This window comes from Microcebus murinus, chromosome 27 (genome assembly GCF_040939455.1).
Source record: "Microcebus murinus isolate Inina chromosome 27, M.murinus_Inina_mat1.0, whole genome shotgun sequence".
NCBI classification, from domain to species: Eukaryota; Metazoa; Chordata; class Mammalia; order Primates; family Cheirogaleidae; genus Microcebus; species Microcebus murinus.
The window spans coordinates 15,870,748-15,896,279 of NC_134130.1; the positions used below are offsets into that span (position 1 = coordinate 15,870,748).

The 25,532-nt window shown below is 36.1% G+C and overlaps 1 protein-coding gene across 1 annotated transcript in view; it reads left to right on the forward strand.

Annotated features, from left to right (window-relative positions):
• The window catches only part of COL25A1 (collagen type XXV alpha 1 chain), a 393,583-nt gene that overhangs the window by 309,554 nt on the left and 58,497 nt on the right, over positions 1-25,532 (forward strand). Inside the window, exons 14-18 of the mRNA XM_012766225.3 lie at positions 223-249; positions 2,963-3,007; positions 9,621-9,653; positions 10,085-10,120; positions 15,773-15,817. Of these exons, the coding sequence (XP_012621679.1) occupies positions 223-249; positions 2,963-3,007; positions 9,621-9,653; positions 10,085-10,120; positions 15,773-15,817 (186 nt within the window). The remainder of the gene's footprint in view (positions 1-222; positions 250-2,962; positions 3,008-9,620; positions 9,654-10,084; positions 10,121-15,772; positions 15,818-25,532) is intronic.

Genomic DNA, 25,532 nt, shown 5'->3' on the forward strand with positions numbered 1-25,532 from the left:
AGCAAAGAATTAAAATTATATTTAATATTGATAACCATGCTCAATTCTCCAGGAAACTCACCATTTGTTTTAATATAACAGCTATATATAGCCCCAATAGAAAGTGTTGCACATAATTAACCTAGTGTGTTCAATGTATGTTTTGTTTAATAAGGAAATTAGGTGTTAATAAATTATAATAAAATTTATAATTTATATAACAATCTCTGTTCTTTTGTTCAGGGAGAACCCGGAGAACAAGGAAAAAAGGTGAGAACAATTCTTCCTTTATTCATCTCCTCCTACCCATCCCTGCCAAGAGACACATAACTGAATTCTGTGACTGGTGGATAAATAGATATAGAGAGACGGATAGGTGATATAGTTGTAGTTAGTTATAATGACCACAGTTTTGTTTTCAAACTGCTAATTAGTGGAAGAATAAAATAGTGTAATTCTTATATATGGACAAAAGTTTGGATTAAAAGGTTTAAAAACATGAAGAGAAGGGGAGCAAATTTCAATATTCTATGTCAGGCTTTTTTATAACTTTGAAAAATCCAGGCCTGCAAAATTTCTGTTCTGCCTACTTGCTATTGTCATTTCAGTATTTTTCAAAGCACCCACATCTCTCTCTGCTGCTTCTTATGTCATTAGGTTAAAAGGATACAGATGTTTACCTGTGGCAATTATCTGAAAGTTACCCACAAAGAATTCCTATAAAAACCAAAAAGAGAAACAAAAGGAGAAGCAGGGTGTTGAATGTTCAATTTCCCTTAGACTCCTTTCCTTATTACTTTTGGGCCAATCCTGATTGTTTTTAGACTCTCACTACATATTGCGATACTTATTTTTCTGATTCTCATGCAATTTATAATGCTTTAATGGTGCGTGAAAGTGTGCTGAGAAGGAAACTATCAAGATACTCTGTCATGCTCTTCATATGTGTTGCACTCTTTGTACAAATCAATGTTATAACCTCTAATCCCAAAGGAATTTCATCTACCGATCAAGAAGAATTCTTGATTGTAGCTGTGTTTTTCAGCATTGCAAAGCCAAAGAAAAAAATCAATAAAAAGGCATTTATTTAAATGGAAGGAAAGCAAAACAGGGATGGAAAAAGACAATTTGATAAGGGGACAGCTCAAACCCCTCCCCACAACCACTCTGAACCCGTTTTCCTAATATGAGGGTTTGTTTTGTTTGTTTGTTTGTTTGTTTGTTTTAATAAAGAGATTTTCAAGCAATATTTTAAAAAGCATGCAAATCAACTGCCTGTCAAAAGTCCTTCATAACAGATTCCCGGTACATTTATTTGGCATCCAGTCAGTTCATGGTAATTAACCTGAAATTAATTAGTCATCAGATGACTCTTGTGTGTAGAAGTCAAGGGTGGGGAGGAATGCTGGCCGCCCCAATCACCAGAGCAAGTACCCCAGGCTCTGGCAGTCTGCAGTGGTGTGTCTGTCGCCACAGACAAAGGCCAAGCAGGTTCACTTCATGCTTATTTAAAACAATAAAAGAAAATAAAGAGAAAAAAGTGAAAGTCTCCCTCCCCAACCTTCTCTCTCCCATCTCCCAAGGAAACCATTATCAGCTCCTATCTCATCTTAAAGAAATGTTTAAATAATAGAGAAGTCTTGTTGGCTCAAGCCTATAATCCTAGCACTTTGGGACGCTGAGGTGGGAGGATTTTTTGAGGCCAGGAGTTCAAGACCAACCTGAGCAACAGCAAGACGCTGTCTCTACAAAAAAAATTTTTTTTAAATTAGCTGGGCGTGTGATGGTGCACTCCTATAGTCCCAGCTACTTGGGAGGCTGAGGCAGGAGGATCTCTTGAGCCCAGGAGTTTGAGGTTACTGTGAGCTGTGATGATGCCACTACACTTTAGCCTGGGCAACACAGCAAGATCCTATCTCAGAAAAAGAAAGAAAAAAGCGATCACATTCCAGCCTGTGGAATATGTGAAGAGTCATGCGTTGTTTTCATTAATGGGTATCATTAACAGCTTACGATGTGCCAGATATTGTCCTAGTTGCTTTACACACAGTTACATGACTTATTTCTTATCTCTGTGTGAAGTACCCTCACCCTTGCATTACACAGGAGAAACTTGATGCAAAGAGTTTCATTCCCCCAGCAGATGCTGGAGCTGGTCTCAGTTTCCCTGAATCCAAAGTTCATGACATTCCCACTATAATGTGCTGTAAAATTTAAAGTATTCAAAATTTAAAGAAGCAAAACGCATGCTAAATGAATGCCTTTTTTCCTAATGCATTGCTTCACAGGGAGAAAAAGGAGATGTCAGTGAGGAAACAGGCATAGGAAGTCTCAAAAATAACAAAAACAAAGCACAAACTCCCCCAATTTGTTTAAATGTATGATTTTTTAAAAAGCTTTCTAATAAAATATAAAACATTTATTTCATGAATGTAAACCATGTGGGCCCAGATAAATAAATATATTCAGTGCACGGGTTTTGAGGCCCGTGTCGTGTACTTTGAGGGTCTAGGGACTTGAGGTGGGCTTGAAGACAGGGTAGAACTTATACAGACAGAAGGAGAAAGGGATGCGGGGGTCTGAGTGGCCGGAATGGTAGACAGAAAGGTGCAGCGGTGGTAACGCATGGCTTATGCAGGGAATTGTGAGGAGAAAGCATTTGGTCCAGAGGAGCTTTGAGCAGAGGAGAAGAGACAGAGTTAAGGGAGCTTAAAGTGCTTACACAAGCTATGAGAGGGCAGACAGATAAATGACTATTTCCTATTAATATCATCAAATAATTTAAAACTGGCCATGTTCACTGTAATAAAATGTATTTTATTGATATCAGACAGCTGATCAAGTAAAAGTACCTTAGCTCTATAGAATATTTGCAAGAGATTTTAATAGGTAGTTTTTATGAAAGAAAACTTAAAATAATGAAAAATACTGTTTGCTTAATGTCACCGATGTATTTTACATGTATCGCTATTCCCCTTCTCAGGGAGATGCTGGAGAGAACGGCCCCAAAGGGGACACAGGAGAAAAGGTACCGTTTTATAAGACGTGAAAGGACATGTGTATGAGCGAGAGGTCTCACTTCATGTGTTTGAAAGTGGGAGATTTGAGAACGGTGAGTGAGAGAGAGCGGTTTAATATGACATGTAATTCTCCAAGATTAAAAAACATTTAAATATTTGGTTTTGGTTTTGGTTTTTAAAAGATGATTATCCACAAGCTCCTATCTATAAACTTAAATATTTTGAAAGTAAAATGGTATGTAAAAAATTCTAGAAAATATGTAGCTAAGTTTACAGTAATATGGCTTTCAAGGAATAAAAACACTCATGTGTAAATGAGACACACCCTTTATATGCAAGATATAAAAATAGAGTTTCTAAAGTGATTCAGTTTGTCCCAGTTTAAGGAGAGAACTTGTCAGAGGATTGGGATGAGATTTAAGTGTTTGATTATAAGTTCATGTCACTTCATTAGAGCTTCTCATGTAGTCTTGAAAGTTTGCTTTGACTGGCAACCCACTAAATCTGGATACTTTATCAGCCTTTGTATTTGGGGGTTTTTTGGTCTTTCAAACTGTTACTAGTACTTATACTGCAGCAGTCTTGTGGCTTGTCTTCCTGCCTCTCTTTTTCAACTCCAGTCTATGATTATGGCTTCTGCGTAGATTCATACTTTACAGACGTCTCTGACACAGGAAGAATATTTTACTTTACTCGTGCTATGTGTTAAGAATTAAGAAGATCTTTTAAGAAACTGAAAATAGAATAGAGTCAGATGGATTTTAATTTAAATCAAGCCAAGTAATTGAGTGATTGGAAAAAAAGAATTATTCATTTAGGTTTACAGTTGAGCATAAAACTATTCCACTTTGAAAATTATTACAGTACAGATGGGTAACAGTCATAAAAACACACCCACAAAATAAAAATAAATTTATCTTTTTTCTTCTTATAAATATTAATATAAATATGGCATGGGTGCTAGGAATGAATTAATGTCACCACATAGCGATTGTGGTTGTGTTCCAGGAGCAGTCCAGAAATTAGAGTGGACTCTCGGTCTCTCGTAGACCAGGGTTCCTCAAGCTCAGCAATGCTGCCATTTGGACAAATAACCCTTTGCAGTGGGGCTGTCACATGTCAGCTTCATTCTTGGCCTCTACCCATTGGATGCCTAAGTACCCCTGCGTTGTAACAACCAAACGTGTCTCCAGAAATTGCCAAACGTTCCTTGGGAGACCCAGTCACCCCCAGTTAACTACCACTGCTGTAGACCTATTGTTTTAATCTGCAAATTTGAGAATCATATGACATGAACATGTCGAATACAAATGAGACCAATGATAGACCCTGACTACTCTTGTAGTCAAAATTTGAAAACTTTTAAATATATAACCTGGATGTTATATTTAACTTTCTTGTTTTTACTTAAAAGCAGAGGTCAGTAAAGCACCAGAAAATAAATATTTTAGTTTCTGTGAGCCATATGGTCTCTGTCAAAACTATTCAACTTTGTTGTTGTAGCATGAAAGAAACTATAGACAATAGGCAAACAAATGAGTATGGCTGTGTTACAATAAAACTTTATTTCCAGACACTAAAATTTTAATTTCATGTAATTTTCATGTGTCATGAAGCATTATAGTTATTTTGATTTTTTTGACCATTGAAAAATGTAAAAAACCATTCTTAGCTCATGAGTCTTTAAGGTGGCCAGCTCGATTTGGTCATAATTGCTAACCTCTGCTTAAAAGAAAGGAAATATTTGACACAGAGGGCAATTTCTTCTATTGAAAAAAATGTATACCAAGTCTGAACTATGCCTATGTAGATTTATGTAAAGAATTTTATGCTGAAAGATGTATTTTTAAAGCTTCGTTTTTGAAACATAAACAAATAATTATTTCTTTAATCACACAGTTTTTGAAATTTAATTTTATAGTACTAAAGCAACTTTTTTTCTTCGAAAAGACCAAGGTCATCTCAAAGGAATACTGTTCTTATTTTATATATTAATGCAAATCATTTACCATACTGACTCACACATAATAAACTCTCAATAAATATTAGCTTTTCTTACTCATGGAAATTGAAATCAGCTAGATTGATTGTTTTTCTTTTTTTATCAAAAAGTTTTATTAGTCAGCTGAAATTAAGTATAAAAAATGCTTCAGTTGAAACGGAAATCATTTCTATAAACTTTCAATGGGTCTAAACAGGGGATTGTAAATAGGAATCTGTAACGTGTGTAATATGTAATCTGACCTTAAGCCTTTACCCCAAGAATGCTGTAATTGGAATATAATTTTTGATGTGTTTTTTAAACATTTCCTGCTTCTGTCGTATAATTTGTTTCCAGTATGTTGGAAACACTCTTCTCATGGCCTTTGTGTTCAGTATGTGAAACTCATTTATCATTTACCAAGTTTGAGATGTAAAATCAAAAATATACTTATTTTCTGCCATTGATGTAGTAAATTACATCATTGGCTGATTCACTTTAATAGGAATTTTTTTTCCTTTTGATCCAACTCAGTGCCTTTGGATGGTAAAGCAATCTAAGCCTTTCAAGACTGGTCATCTGGAAATGCTGTGGAACCATAAAAACCACGAGGCTGGGTTTTCTCTGTGGCCAGCAACTTCAGTGTATTCTGGCCCGAACCACAGAGCACTGCAGGTTTAAGAATAACCTGCCAAAGACCGAGTTCAATCACATGTAGAATTGCTATCAAAGGGTTATGTTCTGCTGTTTGGACTGTTAATCCCACCAACAAATGTAGAAATGGATTTTTTTTTTTTTTTTTGAGACAGGGTCTCACTCTGTTGCCCTGGGCTCAAGCAATCCTCCCACCTCAGCCTCCTGGGTAGCTTGGAGTACAGGTACACGCCACCACACCCAGCTATTTTTTTTTTTTTAATTCTTTGTGGAGACAGGATCTTGCTATGTTGCCCAGGCTGGGGATTTCTTATCCATCTCCGTCCACGTGAAAGTGAGTGTTTGTGCAGAACACTGAATAGTTCAACCACGCCATTTTACTGTTCACAGTTTTATCTGCTGATTCAAATGCTCTACCTTCACTTTCTTGGCATTGCCTCTTTGTCTTCCTTTTTAAATTTTTTTTTGGCTCCCTCAGTTTCAATTTCTGTGAATATGCTGCCTTTTTATTCTGTACCTACATAACAACTTTGATTTGCATCTGCTGATCCTTTTCACAAGCCATGCCATACATGAAGCCACCAAGCAAATTGTCTTCTTTTCCTAAAATCACACCTGAAGGCCTATCTCCGTGGGAGTACGTTATTCCCTTAGCTTAAAAAATTCCTGCTGTCTGTCCTCCCTTTCTAAACTCCTCACCTCCACTTCCCCACCTTCTAATATTACTCATTCTTGAGTCACAAATTCACATTGTATTCCTGTATCATAGTATCACATATACCCTATAAGATATACAATTATGATGTACCCATAATAATTAAAAATAAAAATAAATGAAACTTACTATATAAGTCATTTCTCTTAGCCTTTCAGTCCCCTCAGGAATGGTTAGGTCACTTGCTATAAATCCCACAGCACTCTTCATAACTCCTATCCTAACCCTCATCATGGTTCACTGTGATTCCTTGTTTACTTGGACATCCAGCTTACTGAAAAAGAAAACAAACAAATAAACAAAACCTGGTACCAGACTGTTCTATGCCCAGTATCAATCCCAGTTCCTGACACATAGAAGATAATAAATATTTATTGAATGAACAATCTTTTTAAAAATTTTATTTTAAACTGTTTCTTATTTTCATTAAATGCTAGATTTTCCCTGTACCATGCATTTGTTTATTATCATGTCTCATGTATATAGAGTGACACATAATTTCCCAAACACGACAGTCGATTTCAAAAAAAAAAAGGAAAGAAAGAAAAGCAGAATCTTTCATACTTTTAATTGATAATATTTTTGTGCTGCGTATGTCAGGAGGCGGTTATTGCACGTGCAGGAGGGCCGGGAGATAGCTGCCTTGCTCGCTGTTGTCTCCCAGCTCCAGCACCCCTGCGTCCACACCTGGCACACAATTGGCACTCAATAAATATGTATTGGGCGAGTTAATAAATGGTAGAAATGTCAGCACATTCACTTCCCTTCATATATCCACATACATGTAACACATGTATTAACACATACATGCAATCAAACGCCAAGAGTTGGTTCAAAAATAATCACAGAAAAGACCCCCTCACTTTAATCTAGTATTCATTTCCACTTTGGAAGGAAGGAGGATTATAAACAGACACTGTTTTAATCCCACTACTTGCAGCATTATCCTTTAAAATGTTTAACTTACAAATGTCTTCCAGCAGTTGCCTTGCCACTTAAAAGTTATAAAAATTCCTTGAGATTTCACAGTTCTAAATCTTTAAAAAGAAAATAAAAATATTGCTCTTAGTTATCTATCAAATGAAACCGCTCAGATTTCCACAAGTAAATTGGGCTTTCAAGAAACTGTCTTTTTCTTTCCATCTGCTTTCTATGAGAACTAAATCTAGTCTTTATTCTCATTAGTGGATCATCTAACCACTTTTCATTAAAACACGGAAAAAATTTTAACTACACTTAATACGAGTAACTTTCTTTTAAGTTTACTATAACCTGTATGTCCTATTATCACAATGAAGTAAGCCAATAATTATTTTCTTATTCCAATAAAAAGAACAGCCAGTAGAATTTAGAAAGCCCAAAACCAACTTAACCTCTAGTTGCTTCAGTTTACTCACTAAATGGAAATAGTATATTTTCCCTATCTCCCGGAAGCTTTATGAAGTATAAATAAGATAAAACAAGGAACTTTGCAGAGTCAAAATTGCTTTTAATGACTTCAAAGGTCTTATTGTGCCAAATATTGCAATCCCCATTCACTAGCGTTGATGGCTTTCAGGCTTAATTTAGTAGAGACAGAACACGTATTATTTTATTAGCCACATTTATGTTGCTTCCCATTTGACGCTCAATTGAACGTTAATGATTGGGAAGAGAAACCAGTACCATATAGTAAGACAGTGTTTGGGGTCCACTTGTTTATGTGCACTCATGTTATAATTCTTTTCCTTGGGTAGTAGCAGTTGCAGATGTCAGAGAAACTCACATAGATATATCTGCTTCCTCAACAAGCTAATTTACTATTTCCTTCTTCCTCAGCTCCTTTTTTCCTTCCTAAAGGTTTTTTTCATTTTGATCCTTGACTGCTGACCTGTTTAAAAATTGTTTATGAGATTTGTTCATTCATTCACCATACATGTGTTGAGCATATATTATAGGCTGCGCACTACGTAAAGGTGGCCTCAGAATCTGCTCCCGTGCAGCCGGCTGTCAAGAGAGGACAGACACGGACTGGGCAGGACACCAGAGTGAGCTGTGGCGCACAGGACAGAGCGCGCTGCGTGAGGGGCAGGCGTCTCCTCGCTGGGCAGTGAAGGCGCTTGAGCAAAGCCACGAAAGCTGAGAGCTGGAGGGAGAGAAGATGCCGGGCTGGCACCGGGGAGGGAGTTGCGGGAGGGGCAAGTGCCCCACACACAGAGGCCCGAGGCCTGATGTCTGTCTCTAATGAAGATTGATGAGCAGTTTCTGGAATCTAGAACAAGGAAATCGACCCCCAGACCTCCTGGACTTGAGCATTTGTACAGATGAGACAGCTGAGGAAATCCCAATGTATGCCGTCCTCCTGTGGCTGTTTCTATTTTCTTGACAATCTCAAATGACCTTTTCTTTTTCCTTCTAGCATGTTCATGGGACAGACGGGGCTAAAAGGAACTTGAAAATCTAGGCCCTTTGCTGGCCTTGTTTCAGAAATAAGCACCATCCCCAGCGTGGTCTTTTCTCTACCAGTCCCTATCTGCAAATTTATAACACACTTGCTTCAGAATGTAGTCACCCTCTACGAAATCTGGGTGGATTTCAGTGCCTTTTTAAAAACCAGCTTCTGTCTCAAGACTTTCTCTCCGAGCTCACATGTGTCCCCCTCACCCGCAAATCATCCATCATCCTGTAGCTTCCCAGCGACCGAGTTGCAATGAAATAAGCATAAAACTGGAAAAAATGTGCTGGCCGTAACTGTGACAGTGCTTTATGAGGACAGCAGACTGATCCGCTGCATGGCTGTTTCCAGCTCGACATCATTAACCCTTTGACTTCATCTGCTGAACTTTGACTTTCTGAAGACCAAAAGGGTCAGGGAACTCCCAGTAAATGATAGCTGATAACATTAATAAATTCCAGAAATAAAAAAACCCAAAGTTCCAGATTCTGAAATTATAATTTATTGCTTCATATTGCATTTTTAGCACTGTATCAAGGGAAGAGATTCATATATATATATATATATTTTATACTTTTATATAAATTTTTTAAGAAAGGTAGTTCTTACATATTTTGCATTTGAAATAAGCTCATGTTTTTAGGAAGTGCATTGTTTATCTTGGAAATTGTTGCTATCTTAACAGCTGACATCCAGGTACAAAGTCTTACGGAGGGCAGCCAGGGCCATTAGTCATGGGTCCCTTTGAGTGCCCACATTGGTCATGGCTTTCTGGGTGTTTGTGTTGTTTCCTGTTCTCATAACCTGTGACATAATCTCTCATGGGTTTCATTTTAGGGTGACCCTGGATCATCTGCTGCAGGAATTAAGGTAACTATAACTTTGCGAATGTTAGTACCTCAGGAATCACAGTTTTGGTTTTTATAGGCTTTCCCTGTCTCTTCCCTTTTACCAACGTTGATGGTTCTAACTCTGTTCCTATTCTCCTGCAGTAATCAGCTTCCAAAACACAGCAGGGAATAGCTGTGGGAAATCTCATAAGGGTTTAAATAACAGATCTTGCCTTCTTTTCCCTTTCTGATTGGTTTTTATGGAAATGTGGATTTATATGTGAGCTACAGGTATATTGACAGCAAAAAATTTTCCTATGTCTAGTGAGATGTACAGTAACAAAATAAAGAGAATAAAACGTGTGGATCAGGAAGGAGGCTGGGCCATCCCTGTGAAAGTGCCCAGAGGCCTAAGGGTTTTGGAAAATTCTTGTAAGACTGTCCTTTTCATCTTTGGTTTTCTTTGGCCAGGGAGAACCTGGAGAATCTGGTCGTCCAGGGCAAAAGGTAATAATATTTCTGTGTGTTCTAGCTGTATCCTATTCACCATTTTATATCTACTAGCTACTGCATAATATGAAAACAATTATTGCAAAATGATAGTTTTCATGCTGTGCGTACAGAGTGTTATTGGTTGTTTTGCATTTTAGAAGTTCTTAAAGTTGACCGTAGCAAAATGTGCAAACTTTGTATATGTAAAAGGATGACGTATGAACTTAAGTCTGTATATACTTAGCTGTTTGAAACTAACAAAGATCAGTTGGGTTGGAATGCCAACTTATGTTGCATGCTTAAAGCTAATCTGCATGTTACTTTAAGAAGGTATGGAATGAACATTTGCTAAGCCGCCTCTGTAGAGAATGATGGACAGTTCTTTAAAAATTATATTCCTTTTTCTTTCATTGAAAATGCTTCCCTACTGATAATTTTTATGTGAATCATATCTAATTGTGCTGTGTTATATTATAGAAACTAAATTTGTTAATAACTTAAATTTTAACTAGAGACATTAGCCATCCCACTTTAACCAATCTATGGATGTATTAATATTTTTATAATTTGTGCTTCACTTCAGAAATAAATTAGAAGACATGCAATGAATGTTTCGCTTCATATTCTTATTGAGTCTGAGGCAGGCAATAAATGTTAGCGGTTTATTGTCTGAGCATGTGGATATCAGTGCCCAGGGCGGTCAGACTGTAAATAGCAGATGTATTGTAGTTAACTAGTAAATGTGAATTCCACATTAGGCCAGATCTCTTAAGATTATGACTCTGCCTTTGTCTAGCAGTAGCTGGTATTGTAGACAAAAGCATGAATCAAAAAATAGAAGTCACTTCATTAGCAGAATGGGGAAGAAAGAATAAATGCCATTAGAGTACTTTAGAACTTTAAAAGATAGTAAAATAATATTCCCACCTTCTTGAAATCATTGAGAGGATCATTGCTTTGTTTTAAATACTTAGGATGGACGTAATTTTTGAGTCTTTTACATTCTTTTAACATTTTTCTCTTGAAACTAAAAATCTAAGAGTAATGATGCAGCAGGCCCAGTTTCCAATAAAATTAAGACTGCTAAAGAGCCCAGCAAAACTCTGCAAAGTTTACTATTTGATTTCTAAGATTTCCTACTGATTCTTCATTTAAGAAATATGGAATTAGTGATATAGTTGAAGACACATGGTCTGCATTGGTTTGAAAAAGCAACTAACCTTCTTGATAATCTAATTTTAAGTCCCTTAGTCTTTAAAATTTAAAGGCTAAGTTTAAACTGCTCTCAAAATCTATGACTTGCAAAAAAAATAAAAATAAAAAGTCTGCAAGACTATTGTGTCTCTAAAAAACAAACCAAAACAAATTTGCTATAATCTCATATAGTTCCACTGTTTTCAGAGTAGAATATCCAAATGAATTTTTAATTGTTTAATAAAACATTGCCTTATCATGATGATTATTTAGAAATACAGTTTAGACTCATTCTGGAAGTATTATATATAGGTTTACATATGGAAACATTGGACTTCTTTTACATTTTATTAAAAATCAGTTTCAGATTACATTGAGAGAAAGGGTGGATTCATTAAAAGCTTACAACCCATCTGAATAAATATGTGCCCTGACATGAACATCATCTTTTTTCATTAATATTTATGCCAACTTCTACCCTTTAACACAATCTCACTTGCCCACAATATATGACTTCCTTTGTCTAATATTGGGATTTGGCCATACTTATCCCTACATTGATTTAATAGTAAAGTATTTCCTTGCTTGCTGCTTCTGTAGACTAGGAAAATGACAAACTGAACCGAGTACAGAATCCATTCGAGAAATCTTCAGTGGCATTTTTCTCACCATCGCAGAATTGGGCTGTGAGTTCATTGGCACTTACACTCCTGCATTAGGGACACTCCAGAAAAGCATAGAGTATCATGACACGGCAAAAAGCTCATTGGTCAGCTTTCCACTGGGCAGTCTTTTCCAGCATGAAAGTTTGATATCTAAAGTAATACTCATAACATAGCAATGATTTCATTGGATTTTCTTTCTTTTATAGCCTCAGCAGTAGAGTATGTGATTGATGTGTGAGTTGGAGAGCATGTGTATGCTTATAAGGTGCATAGAGTTATAAAATAGATACTGTGTTTCATCATCTAATTCTTTCCTTTCTAACTCCTCCATATCTTTTTAAAAGATATATATATTTTTCATTTAAAAGGAGTAAAATTACCTGATCCCCCATCAAAAGGGACCCTCACAATTGAAGTCTCTCTAGGAGAACAAGGCTTGTGGCAGGGATGTGAGGTGAAAGCAGAGTCCTGATTTTGACGGTCTCCCACAGTGGAAAGGGAAGAGTGAAAGGGAAAGAAATAAAAATCGTATGAATACATATCTGTATCAAGGTTAGTCTGCTTGGACAAGTACTCTTTGAATGAGATGGGAAACCAATTCTACCACTGACATCTGACCTGCCAGCTGTGCCCAGCCAAGAACACAACTCAGAGAAGCCCTGAGCCAAGGATGGGCCAGAACAGAGAACTTGCCTGAAAAGCTATCAGCTAGTTGGAAGATAAGCTTTCATAGTATAAAAATAGAGAATTTATATAAGTAGAAATGTCTTCCTAAAGATGTTAAGATGTTCCACAAAGGGTAACATTACATATATCATAATCTTTCATTATGTCAACTACATTAAGTAAACATAAATTTGGAAAGATAAAATTTATAAAAATTCAAGATTATAAAATATGAATTTCTAAAATATTTGTTCACTAAAAAATACATTTATGGACCAGTGTGATGGCTCATGTCTATAATCCTAGGTACTTGTGAGGTTGAGGCAGGAAGATCACTGAGCCCAGGTGTGTGAGGTTACAATGAGCTATGATGTCACCACAGCACTCTAGCCCAGGCAGTAGAGCAAGAACCTGTCTCAAAAAAAAAAAAAAAAAAAAAAACACTGGCCTGGCGAGGTGGCTGACACTGTAATCCTAGCACTCTGGGAGGCCGAGGCGGGCAGATTGCTCAAGGTCAGGAGTTCGAAACCAGCCTGAGCAAGAGCGAGACCCCGTCTCTACTATAAATAGAAAGAAATTAATTGGCCAACTAATATATATACAAAAAATTAGCTGGGCATGGTGGTGCATGCCTATAGTCCCAGCTACTCGGGAGGCTGAGGCAGCAGGATTGCTTGAGTCCAGGAGTTTTTTTGTTTTTTTTTTTTTTTTTTTTTTTTTTTTTTGAGACAGAGTCTCGCTTTGTTGCCCAGGCTAGAGTGAGTGCCGTGGCATCAGCCTAGCTCACAGCAACCTCAAACTCCTGGGCTCGAGTGATCCTTCTGCCTCAGCCTCCCGGGTAGCTGGGACTACAGGCATGCACCACCATGCCCAGCTAATTTTTTTTATATATATATCAGTTGGCCAATTAATTTCTTTCTATTTATAGTAGAGACGGGGTCTCACTCTTGCTCAGGCTGGTTTTGAACTCCTGACCTTGAGCAATCCGCCCGCCTCGGCCTCCCAAGAGCTAGGATTACAGGCGTGAGCCACAGCGCCAGGCCGAGTCCAGGAGTTTGAAGTTGCTGTGAGGTAGGCTGATACCACGGCACTCACTCTAGCCTGTGCAACAAAGCAAGACAGACTGTGTCTCAAAAATAAAAAAAAAAAAAATTTATGACCAAATTCACATAAATACATACATACATACACATATAATGTGGGGAAAAAAATAAATGCTCAAAGTCTTTGTAAGTATTCAGTCTACATTATAAAATATTTCTTAATATCTTTAGATCTTTCTCATTGTTAGAAACCGTGTGTGTGTGTGTGTGTGTGTGTGTGTGTGTGTGTGTGTGTATAAATATCTTTCTTTAAAGTGGTGACACAGTCTTTTAATATGGTGGGAGGGAAAGGTGTGATGAGAACCCCTGTTGGAAAATAATGTTAGGACCTACATGTTTCCACTGATGTTTCAAATAGGATGTCTCCAAAATGAGTTTGGGGAGACTTCTCTAAAACAGTACAAAACTATAGATTTGTCATCAATATGTTTACTATTATTGGTTGTATATTCTACTGCAACTTACTGTTTTTAGGAGCCTTATACTTTTTTTAAAGTAAAAGAGAATTTTCATAAAATATGCATACAAGCCCTTTTTATGAGATCTTCTTAAATTTATTGATTAAAAGGTGAAAAGGAAAGAAAAAATCAAATGTATAATGTTATATCTAGGTAAAATTTAACTTACTCAGACAAGTATTCTTTTAATAGAATAACAAGTTCTTAATAATTATCCTTTCTTCTCTGGCTTAATCTCATTTTAGTCTTATTCACAATGCAAACTTTCATTTATATAGTTTCATACAGAATAGTTTTTCTTTTGCATTCCTGAAGTACCTTTGACCTAAATCATCAAGAAAGTCATTGTACCTTTTTTTCGGTGTCATCAAACAACTTAACAGCATCAGAAGGCATTTTGTGGTAATACCAGAGCAAATTATAGCTCTTCATAATCTGAAAGTAATAGTATTAAAGATGGAATGTCTGGTTGTTCTTAGATTTTCCTTGGAATGAGGATTGTTGAAGCATTTATATTAAAAGAAATACTATCTTCTACCATTTCATTGTTAGCTTGATGCTCCTATCTCTTTCATTATACAGGGTATCCCAAAAGTCCCCATATATAGGGAAAATGGAAAATTGTAGCTAAATGTACCTTTATTTACAAAATATTAATTACAAAATTTTACAAACTATTTCCTTTATATGGAGACTTTTGGAATACCCTGTAACATAGTTGTTGTCCCACAAATAATAGTTACTTCAACACAGGACTTTTTATTTTCTCCTGAGATTCCTTTATACTTCTTTAGTAGAATTCAGGAGATTTTTCTGAGCAATGTAACCTCTTGTCATCATTCTTTGTGCTTAAAATAATGTCAACAATTCTGTGAAAATGAGAAGGTTAAGCTTGACTCCAATGCGCTCACCCAAAATGTATCACTTAATCTCAAACCTGTATTCAGGAACAGCTGCGGGGTACCATTAACCCTAAGCTGCTAAGCAGGGTTGCCCAGACTCAACAATTGTCAGAAATACAGGCTAGAGTTAAGTATAATCTTAACCATTTATTTATCTTCTCATCATTCAGGAATGGAAAGGAAAGCTTACTACACTTTTAAGTGAGCAAGATTTTTAACCCATGTTGTTTTGATGTGACCATCTGTTCATACAGCCAACTCTTGATTATCCGAGGTGCGAGAGTACTAGAACAGGAAGCGTTATAGAAATGCACACATAATCCTTATTTCGGCCAATAGCTTCAGCCTCCCCAACAAATCATTTACAGAAGGAATAATAAAATATGGGAGTTTTTTCTCCTTTTACTCCTCTTTCTTGCCTTTTGTTAGAGATGCCAATGAGCAGGGAACTGTCAGAAAGAGGGAGAAAATTCTGAAAAATCTGCCAAGTGGTCAACCAATTCCTGAATCAAGAGTTGATTGAATTATCTAATTTCATGAAACTTTTTGCGAGGAGACAGTTTTTAAAAAAGATTTATATATGCAGAAAGTATTAAGCTAGGAACATTTGCCGTGTGTTTCTCCAGATTTGTGACTGAGTGAATATCATTCTATAATGCTATGTGATCTTCCCGTGTAGGGTGAACCAGGGCTTCCTGGGCTTCCTGGACTTCCGGGGATAAAGGTAAATACTGCACTGACAGTCTTGGTTTCATGGAATTGTAATTATGAGATTCACTCAAATCAAAGGAAAATGGGAAAAAATGAAAATTAAAAATATAATGCTGTTCTTTAAATATTCTCCAATCATCTTAACTGACTAAATTTTTAAATTAAAAATGAAGTACAGATATTGCTAAAGTTTGCCATAGGTATTGGGACTGCATCTTCTGCTATTAAACTTACTATGCCCCTTAAATAAATGTAAATGCCACTTCATTTGAAGTTATAAGAATTCTTTAAAGTCTAGAATGTTTCTTTACCTTCACATTTGAATTTTGTTCTTAAGCCCTATCAGATTTTAACCAGAATTAGAGTCTTAACATCCCCATAAATCTAACATGTAGGCAGCTGTTTTTGTGATTCACTCATTAAAATAATCCCTCTAAAGCTTTTGTGCTTCCACTTCCTCTCAGTAATTCTCACTGCAAAGTACAAATCATATTACTAAGATATTTTGACCCAACACATCTATTGTTCCCATAGACTCTCTAACTATCTTTTGAAATAATTGCTTGAAGCTTAGTTTGGAAACATTGTTTTCAATGACTTAAAAACCAATTTAAAATGTTAAAAACATTTTTGAAAATTGTTTAAAAACTTTTACATGGCAACTAACAAGGTTTAAAGTTATACTGCCTTAGCTGTAGTTCCTCATTTAAAATCAACTTCTTACTTTTAAATTTTTTTATATATTCTAGAACTACTTGATAGGATAACATTATACAAATACATTTGTCCTTACATTTTTCTCATCTTACAAAGTTTTGAATCAATCCCTATCTTGTATTAGTCTATTCTAAAATTAATATTTCTACTTCCAGTGTTCTGTTTTATGAAGATTCTGCTTATATGAAATAGTATGATTTAGAATAAAAATATTAAGTTATTGAGTTCCCAGAGATCATATGGTATCCTCGAAAACATTTTAAGAGTATATTTGATAGAACTATTAAACACAAAAACAATGTCTTTCAGGTTGGCACTCAGAAATTTTTTTGTTCTAGCTTTTTGTTTGATGTTTCCAGATTAGTATCATAAAAGTTCAGATATGTCCATTTAGTATATTTTTATTCTTTGGCTTCTTTGGTGAAAAAGTGCACTCCATGACAACAGTTTGCTGCTGAGTCCAAGTCACTTAGCAGGAATTACTTCATAAATTAATACATGATTCCAAATTGTAGAGTTAATTTATGGCATCCTTAGTAACTTTCACATGTTAAGAAAAAAAGGATAACTTTTTAAAAATGATTGGAAGATCATAAAATTTTAGAACAAATTTAAGAAAGTCATATTCATCATTAATTTAAAAGAACCTGGTAGTGTTAGAAATCAGTGGGGAGGCGTTGAAAGGAGGAGCGTCTGGAAGGGCCAGGCAGTTTCCTGCAGCCAACGCTGTGGGTTGGTAGGACTGTGCTGCCCGCACCAGCTCCTCTCACAGGAACCTCAGGGCTTTGAAATCTGGTTGTTCCCTCTACTGAGCTTGGCACACTTTCTTAGTACAAAGTACAGCAGCATGAAGGAATCAGTTCTTTCTCTCCAAAGCAAAAAAATAAATAAATACGATTTCAATTGCTACTATATGTTATCAATATTTTTATTTATTTATTTTTTTTTTTTTGAGACAGAGTCTCGCTTTGTTGCCCAGGCTAGAGTGAGTGCCGTGGCGTCAGCCTAGCTCACAGCAACCTCAAACTCCTGGACTCAAGCAATCCTCCTGCCTCAGCCTCCCAAGTAGCTGGGACTACAGGCATGCGCCACCATGCCCGGCTAATTTTTTGTATATATATTAGTTGGCCAATTAATTTCTTTCTATTTATAGTAGAGACGGGGTCTCGCTCTTGCTCAGGCTGGTTTCGAACTCCTGACCTTGAGCAATCCGCCCGCCTCGGCCTCCCAGAGAGCTAGGATTACAGGCGTGAGCCACCGCGCCCGGCCCAATATCTTACTTTAATCTTATGTCCTCCACCATGAAAAATATCCCACTGGACCCTTGTCACCTGCCTATAGTCTGTGGACCAGTCTGAATGTTGTGAAATTTTTCAAATTTGGAAAGATGTTAGTGATTTGCCACCTCTAGTAAGTGCTTTTATTCATAGAGTCATAGGAAATTGCCAGATGTCTTTTGTCAAGGTCATTTAGCTCTGACATTTTCTTTTGTTTTTGTATCCCTGACTAGTAACTGTAGTGAAAAGAAGCTATCAATTGACAAAAACGCTTTCCGTCATTCACCAGAAATATTTTTCTATGTAATTGTCAAGAACTGTTGAGTAACTATTTGGTATTTGATTTATATCATAGGTTCTATTTGTAGTTTAATAGCTTTGTCTTCCCCTCTACTTCAGGGTATAGGAGGTATGTAAATGTAATAGATAATCAATATAAATAATTAATTTTGAAAAGGGGACAATTTAAAGACATATCACAGTCATTGGTCGTCATTGGATATTTATAAATGTAGAGTTAAGAGTTTGTAATTTTATGATAAATTTTCATTAACTTGCAATGTTCTTTATTCCTTTAATTTACCTTCCTTCCATTAGGTAGCCATGATTTCATAGTTTGAATGAGTAACAGTATTTAAGAGCTGAAACCACCATGTATGGCTAAAGAATGTGTGGTGGCAAGAACATTAGTCATAACTTCCTAGACCCAAGTGTTTGTTTATGCTTTGGGAACACTTCCTGCTGCTGTTCATCTCCTTATTTGCTGGTACTACAGAGAGTGTGCAAATGCCATCCATTATTTCCAAGACTTTGAGGAAACCAGCCATGACATACCAGGGAAGCTTTGATTCACCACCTGTTGCTCTCGGGGAATGGTTGGAAACTTAATGAGCTTCCACATGCCTTCCACAGCACTCAGGAAATGAGCAAAGCACCTAAATACAGACAGCAGACTCATCTATCTACCACTTCAGCGTCCCACTCAGAGAAAAGTGCTAATACCTTAGGCATACATAATAAAAGTCACTAAGAACAGGCATAACAATTTCAAACTACTCATAAGCTTCCTTGCAGAGGTATTCAAAAGCCCTTTAACCATATGGAAGACATTTGGAATTCCTATTTCATGCATTCATGGTTCATATAGTGTCAAGATGTTCAACTGGGAAAATTAAATTATGTACAATGTACCATGCAGACATTGATCTTCTGGAATAAGATTTGAACTCAGAAAATTAGTTTTTTAAACAAGTCTTCAAATATTTTTAATTGGCAAAAATTACTATAATCAGCTTTTTGGATATCACATAAAAGGATAAGACTCTTCCTATTTTTTAAAATGTCATTCTCTATACTTATTTTGAAGAATGTCAGTATGTTACTTACCCCTTTCTACAGTCGCATTGCCCTAGTATTTAAGCAGTATAAAGGATGACTTCAGGGCAGACTGCCAGTGTGCTCTACTTCTCATCAGTGCTAGGACATGACTGCCAGTGTGCTCTACTTCTCATCATTGCTAGTCCTGTAACTTCTCTGTGCTTCAGTTTCCCCATAAAGTGGGAATCATCACTGAACAGAAGTCAGAGGGTTGCTGTGAGGGTTTACTGCATTAATATATGTACAGCCCTTAAAATATTGCCAGGCATATAGTAAATGCTATATACATTTTGGCTATTGTTATTTCTTTCTCTTGGGGCAGCTCAGAATATTGGAAACATTGGTTACACACCTGTTCTCTATTTCCTCATATGAGTAATTTTAACCTATAGAACATAAAGCCATTTATGCTCTACAGGTTAATAGATGTAAATTCTGGAACTCTTTTGCCATGATGGGTGAACATTATCTTTAAGAGCAGTAAGATCACGTGCTTTTTCTTGAAACATGACATCACACTATATCCCTTTCCTATTACCCAAATGTATTTCAGACACAAAGGATGAAGGAGCACAATTTTCTGGGCGTAAGACATGGCACTGTTGAAGTTCTCCTGCCTGACACTGTTCACGGGAAAAGCAAAAAGAGCATTGGACATGTAATGATGGAAATTCTCCAGGCCCCAGTCAGTGTTGCCTAACCCACTACATGTTTCATGAATACAGATTTTTAGTGCTTGCTTTTCTCCTTTCAGTATATCCCGCCAGGTTCTCTCACCATAACTCACAAAGCAAATTAGAAAAAAATAGTGGAGTAAGGGAGACATAATATGGTGAACATTACATCAGATCATTTAGGTGGCAAAGAAATTTTCACATCAAAGCTTGAGGTTTTTGTTCTGGCTTCCATATTACTGAAAATTTGACATTTAGATCAAGAACTTGAAGACTGGGAGGGTATGAGACAGCCACTAACTCTTTATACCTCTTCATATGAAATCATCCTTGACACTAAATCATATAAAGACTAACTTTTACAGGTGGCAGAAACATTTACTTTGGCATTCTTGGGATTAGGGATAGTGTTCAGTAATCTAATAGAGACTTATCTTCTAAATCCAGAGATGAGGTTCCTTCCTCAGAAACATCAAGTCTCATTTTAAAAATAGCAGAGGAAAACTTTTGGAAGTAACATAGGATATAAAATGAATTCCTAAAAGAGAAAAAGAAAAAAGAGAAATATTGATTGAAAGAATAACATTGTGTTATTGTTACTTAAAATTATTTCCTGCTTGCACAAAGTCCATTTGAGAGGTTGAGTAATTTGAGCCCAATTAGGAAACTCATACAACCAGAACTCAAAGACTTTTAGCAGCTATAATGAAACCTCCAATAAATACAGTGAATATGCTTTCATGATGTAATCCTGTTAAGAAAAAAAAATCAGAAAGGTATGTTTTTAGATTTTAAATAAACCTGCTATTGTAGTTCCTTTTCATGAGAGCCACCGAGATGTTTAATTTATACTCAAATTTGATCCTTAAGGGAAATAAGTGTTTTGGGGGCAGACTCTACTTTCTCATTCTTTTTTCCCCTCCATAATTTTACAAATCAATCATTACCAAAACTGGCTGCCTGGAAATTCTTCTTACAACAAATGTTCTTGCTGTAATCCTCAAAAGCAGGTATCATGCTGACTTGAATTCTAATTGGCCTTCAAGCAATAAGAATATTGTATGGCTAATGCATTCAGTGTCAAGACACATTAATCAAAATTATCGGTGATGCTTTTAGCACCCAGGCAAATCAGCACATTTTTTCAAGCCCTGTTGTACTACTTATTGGGCAATGAAAATTGGATCTGCTTGGCGACAATAAATACGGTGGAAAACATGACTTGGTTTAAGCGGTATATTAGAGGTTTTTTAGACAGGCTAAAAAAAATAATTTTTACTCCTTTAATTGATAATGACTTATAAAAATAAAGCAAATGGCAATAAATGAAAAACCAGAGAGTTTTCTGTGGACCAAAGCTAATCAGTTAGGACTGTCTGGCCACCATTCATTTAATGCATGGTATATTCCAACGTTTATAGGAAACACCTGGCGGGCCAGCCATATCTCTATAAATGAAGCTGTCTCTTGTTTTCTTATCTTGAATAATAATCCCATCTAAGTGTTCATTGACTCTTCTCATTATTATGTAAATTTGACAAAAGAGTGTTAAGTGAACTGTTCCATTGACCACTGAGAAGATAAAATATGGTCATCTAAAATACTTTCTTGCTGTGTATTAAATGTCTGTTTGAAGAAAAATCAGTCAAGATTTAATATAGAATATTAAGACCTGATGAGACCTTTGGTGGTCATTGTTAGATTTCAGAAATGTCATGTTCCTAAGGAATTTCCCAGCTTTGTCTTGCCATTTTTTTTTTTTTTTTTTTTTTTTTTTTCTCTTGTGATGGCTAGAGATTGATAGCTGTTTGTGTGGTTATTTTGTTTGTTAGTTTTTTTGGTTTTGGCCAAAAGACAGAATTGAAACTGATATCTCAATAGACTATTTAAATTTTTCACAAGTAATAGCAAATGAGCAGAAGAAAAGTGGCTTCAGTCAAAAATGTTATCTTTAAGGTGTCTTCCTTTTATCTTATATAGGATAAGTAGGACCTACTTTTCTATAGCTAAATCTTCTGTGTTTATTTCTATGTGTACATATTGCCAATTTATGAAAGAAAAGGGAAAGTAGGGGAGAGAGACAGAGAGAGAGAGACTGACTTAATACTGATACCCTAATCAATGACAGAACTTTTTGTTTGGTATAAAACCAGGATAATTTTCAAATATAGTTCATATTATTGTAGTTACTGTGGCTTATATCCATTGAGCTGAACACTGTAAGGTTGAAGCGTGGCTGCCCTAATGGTTAACTAGAGCTGGAAAGATCAATGTGCGACCATCAGGCCTTCCACAGCTGGTCAGGTGGAGCTACACTTCTGATTTCAGCTGCAGTTTTTCTCCATAGACCTGATTCTGTATCTTTATTGGCTCTGGTTGTTCTAAGCTGTTGTTCAAGTTAGCAACCTATGTCAGATTTTCAGATCAGTCTGCTTGCTGCTGCTTCCAGGCCTATATAGTGCTTTATCCTGAATTAACAGCCTTACTGTCCTATCTGAACTTCTGTCCTATCTGAACACCAGTTGAGTTGCCAAAACCAAAACTACTTGTCTTTTCTACCAGCTCAACAATATATCATCAACACAGATGATATATTATCATCTTAGTATTGAGACCTGTTTTTTTAACTCATTGATGATGAGCTAACTAATTGGTTATCTTAAGGATAACCAAAGGATGAAACTCATGAAACAACTTAGGGAGACATCAGATGCAATATACAGGAAAAGACCAGAAATTAGAGCAAATTTTCCTTCATTTTGGAGTTTGATGCTATAGTCCATCTTACAATAGACCAGCAGAGCTGAGCTATTTCTGTGACAACCCGTTTAGTCACTGGTTAGCATGTGGCTTGGGAAGCAGAATAGGATGCCAGCTATCAATTACATTCTAGTGATTAAAATTTTGGATTATATTAAGGGCTCTGATAAATAGTGTTGTATTCTGATCCCCGGGCTTTGATTAATCATGGTTCTGTACTTACTTTAAAGGTTAGATAATATACTCTTTAGATTTTTCTATTTTTCCCAAGAGTAAATCTAGTTTGGAGATTTCTAGAACCAATGGAAACAAAACAACATAAAACAAAACAGAAATAACAGATGAAATCTGGATTTAACTGTCGAGATAATGAAGAAAGGAACAGAAACTTCTCAGACACCTGTTCCTCTCCATTCTTCCTCTTCCTCTTATCTTCCTCCTTCTTTCTCCTTCCTTCCCTGCATTCTTCCCCTACCCTTCTCTCCCTTCTTTTTTCTTTTCTCTCTCCTTTTAGCTGGGCACTCACTTTGCAAGCAATGACTGATTTTAAGACTTGGCAGTTGGTTGCTGTCACTCTTCAGTCCCTTCCCCACGATTGTCAGTGCCAGCTGAGCAAACCCAGTGGACTTTGCCATCCTGTTGTTCTCACCAGTAACAAAAGTGAAAACCTACAATGCTACCTAACTTGAGATGGTGCTGAATAGATAGAAGGATGGAGAACGTGGAATGTATATAGATGACATGAGAGAAGAAATATTTATGTGATATTTTAGAGAAAAATAGATTAGAGGAACTCTGAAATAAATGGTGCTCTTCTCAGCTCATTCTTATGCCCTTCACTGGTGCCCTGGTATATTTGGAAAACTAGATGTTTAAAATCTTTGCCTTTCCCCCATTTTTCTTAGACATTTTTGTTATTTTCTTTAAAAACCACTAATAGACCATTAATGTCAATGGTTAATAGTTTCAGAAAATGTCCTATGTCATTGTCTCCCCTTCATTGGTAGAGCTATTTTACCTACTGTTTGCCTGTTAAATCCACGTTTCTCTGGTAAGGGTAGCCAGCACCCGCCCTTCCCTGGCGTCTCTGCTTTACATCCCATATTATTCCCAGTGCGACTCCTTAAAGTTATGATTTGGATTTTCTAATTCAGGTAATTGCCTAGTAAAAAAGGGGGGGGAGAAAAAACCCTTCTGGATTTATTTTTTCCTTTATTAAAAGTAATGTAAGAGCTTAATTCCATTATAGTTCACATTTCCTCCCCACTTTGTCTCCTCAGACAAATAAGTGTAAATAATTTTCAATTTGTCATTCGCTTATTTCCTGTTGATTAAAGAAGATTAAAAATGTAAAACAGCTGAGAGAATCATTATATATTCCAATATAAATAGTTATTTCTCCTGTTTCTTACCCTGAAAACTTATGTTAGCTTGTGGTTTTGTAGTCTGATTACTCCAAAGATGATTTTCTAAAAGTGTTTTGCTTAGTACTCTTGCCTTTCCCAACCCCCAGTCTCTTCCCTCTATCCTAGTTGACAAGAATTGTGACTAATAGCCACTTACTTGCTTTTTATTGCAAGAAAGTATTTCTTTTTTTTAACGGGTTAACTTATTTAGGGAAATTTAATAGGTATGATCGCTTTCTTCTTTTCCTTCCTTAAAGGAAGAAAATTCATTCTGAGGAAACTTGTCACGTCTCTATCTTACACAGTTTGTATGTTTTAAACCTCTTTTGGTGTTGCAATCCTAACTGCCCTGGAAAGTAGGTATTGCTCATAAAATAATATTTCACATTAGAAAATTTCAGATTACTTCTTAAAAGAAGAAGAAGTATTGAATGTAGCCCCAGGCAGGTTGGAAGGTGACAAGAAGTCTCCTTGTATATTACCAACTATGTTGCAGAGATTGTAATACTATTACTAATAATAAAAATATTAATGATAGCTAATATTTTAAGCCTATAAGATAAGGGAAACAATAATGACAAGCATATATTGTACACACTTTATTGTGAGAGTGCTAAGTGCTTTGCTTGTATTTTCTAAAGTGCTAAGTGCTTTGCTTGTATTATTTTGCTTGTATTTTCTAACTTAAGTCTTATCTAAGCCACCCCTCAACAATGCCAGAATCTTGTATTATTTGGCACTCAGGACTCTGGCTTGCAAATTCAGCCTTTAACACAATTCTGCATTTTTGCACCAGCAGTTCTTGCATTTTGGTCTCATAATCCCTTTACACTCTTAAAAATTAGGATTGAAAGAACTTCAGAAATTAAAACAGAAAATTTTTAAAATCGATTACATGTTAAATAACATGTTTTATGAACTATAATTGTTTTTTGTTAAAGACAAGATTTAAAAAGTTGAGCAAGAAAAGTGACATTGTTATACTTTTTGGGAGGATTTTGTCAAATCTCTTTAATATCTGGCTTAGTAGAAGGTGATTGAATTCTCATATCTGTATCTGTATTCAATATGTTGCAATTTGTTGTTTTGATTAAACTATATGAAGAATAACCAGCCTCATACAGATATGTAATTGGACAGAAGAAGGTTATTTTAATAGTCTATTCAGGTAACTATTGATCTTCTTCTTTGATCCTACCTCAAACTCCACACGTGGTAGTTTCCAAGAGGTAGGCGCAATGTGGAATCTGGAACCATATAATGAATTTTTCATATTCTGTGCACTCAACAGGGAAAGAAAGTAAAAAAAGTACATAATGCCTTTGTGTTACGAAAATAGTTTGACCTTAAAGACTCCCTGAAAAGGTCCGGGGAGCCCCAGGGGGCCCCAGAGCACACTTTGAGAACCTCTGGTATAAGCTTAACAAGGTAAAAATCAGCCCAACTAGCTCATGACTGTGAGTAGATATATTCATGCCTTGTGGACTTCAGCAATTGTTTATGAAGGCTGAGAGAGA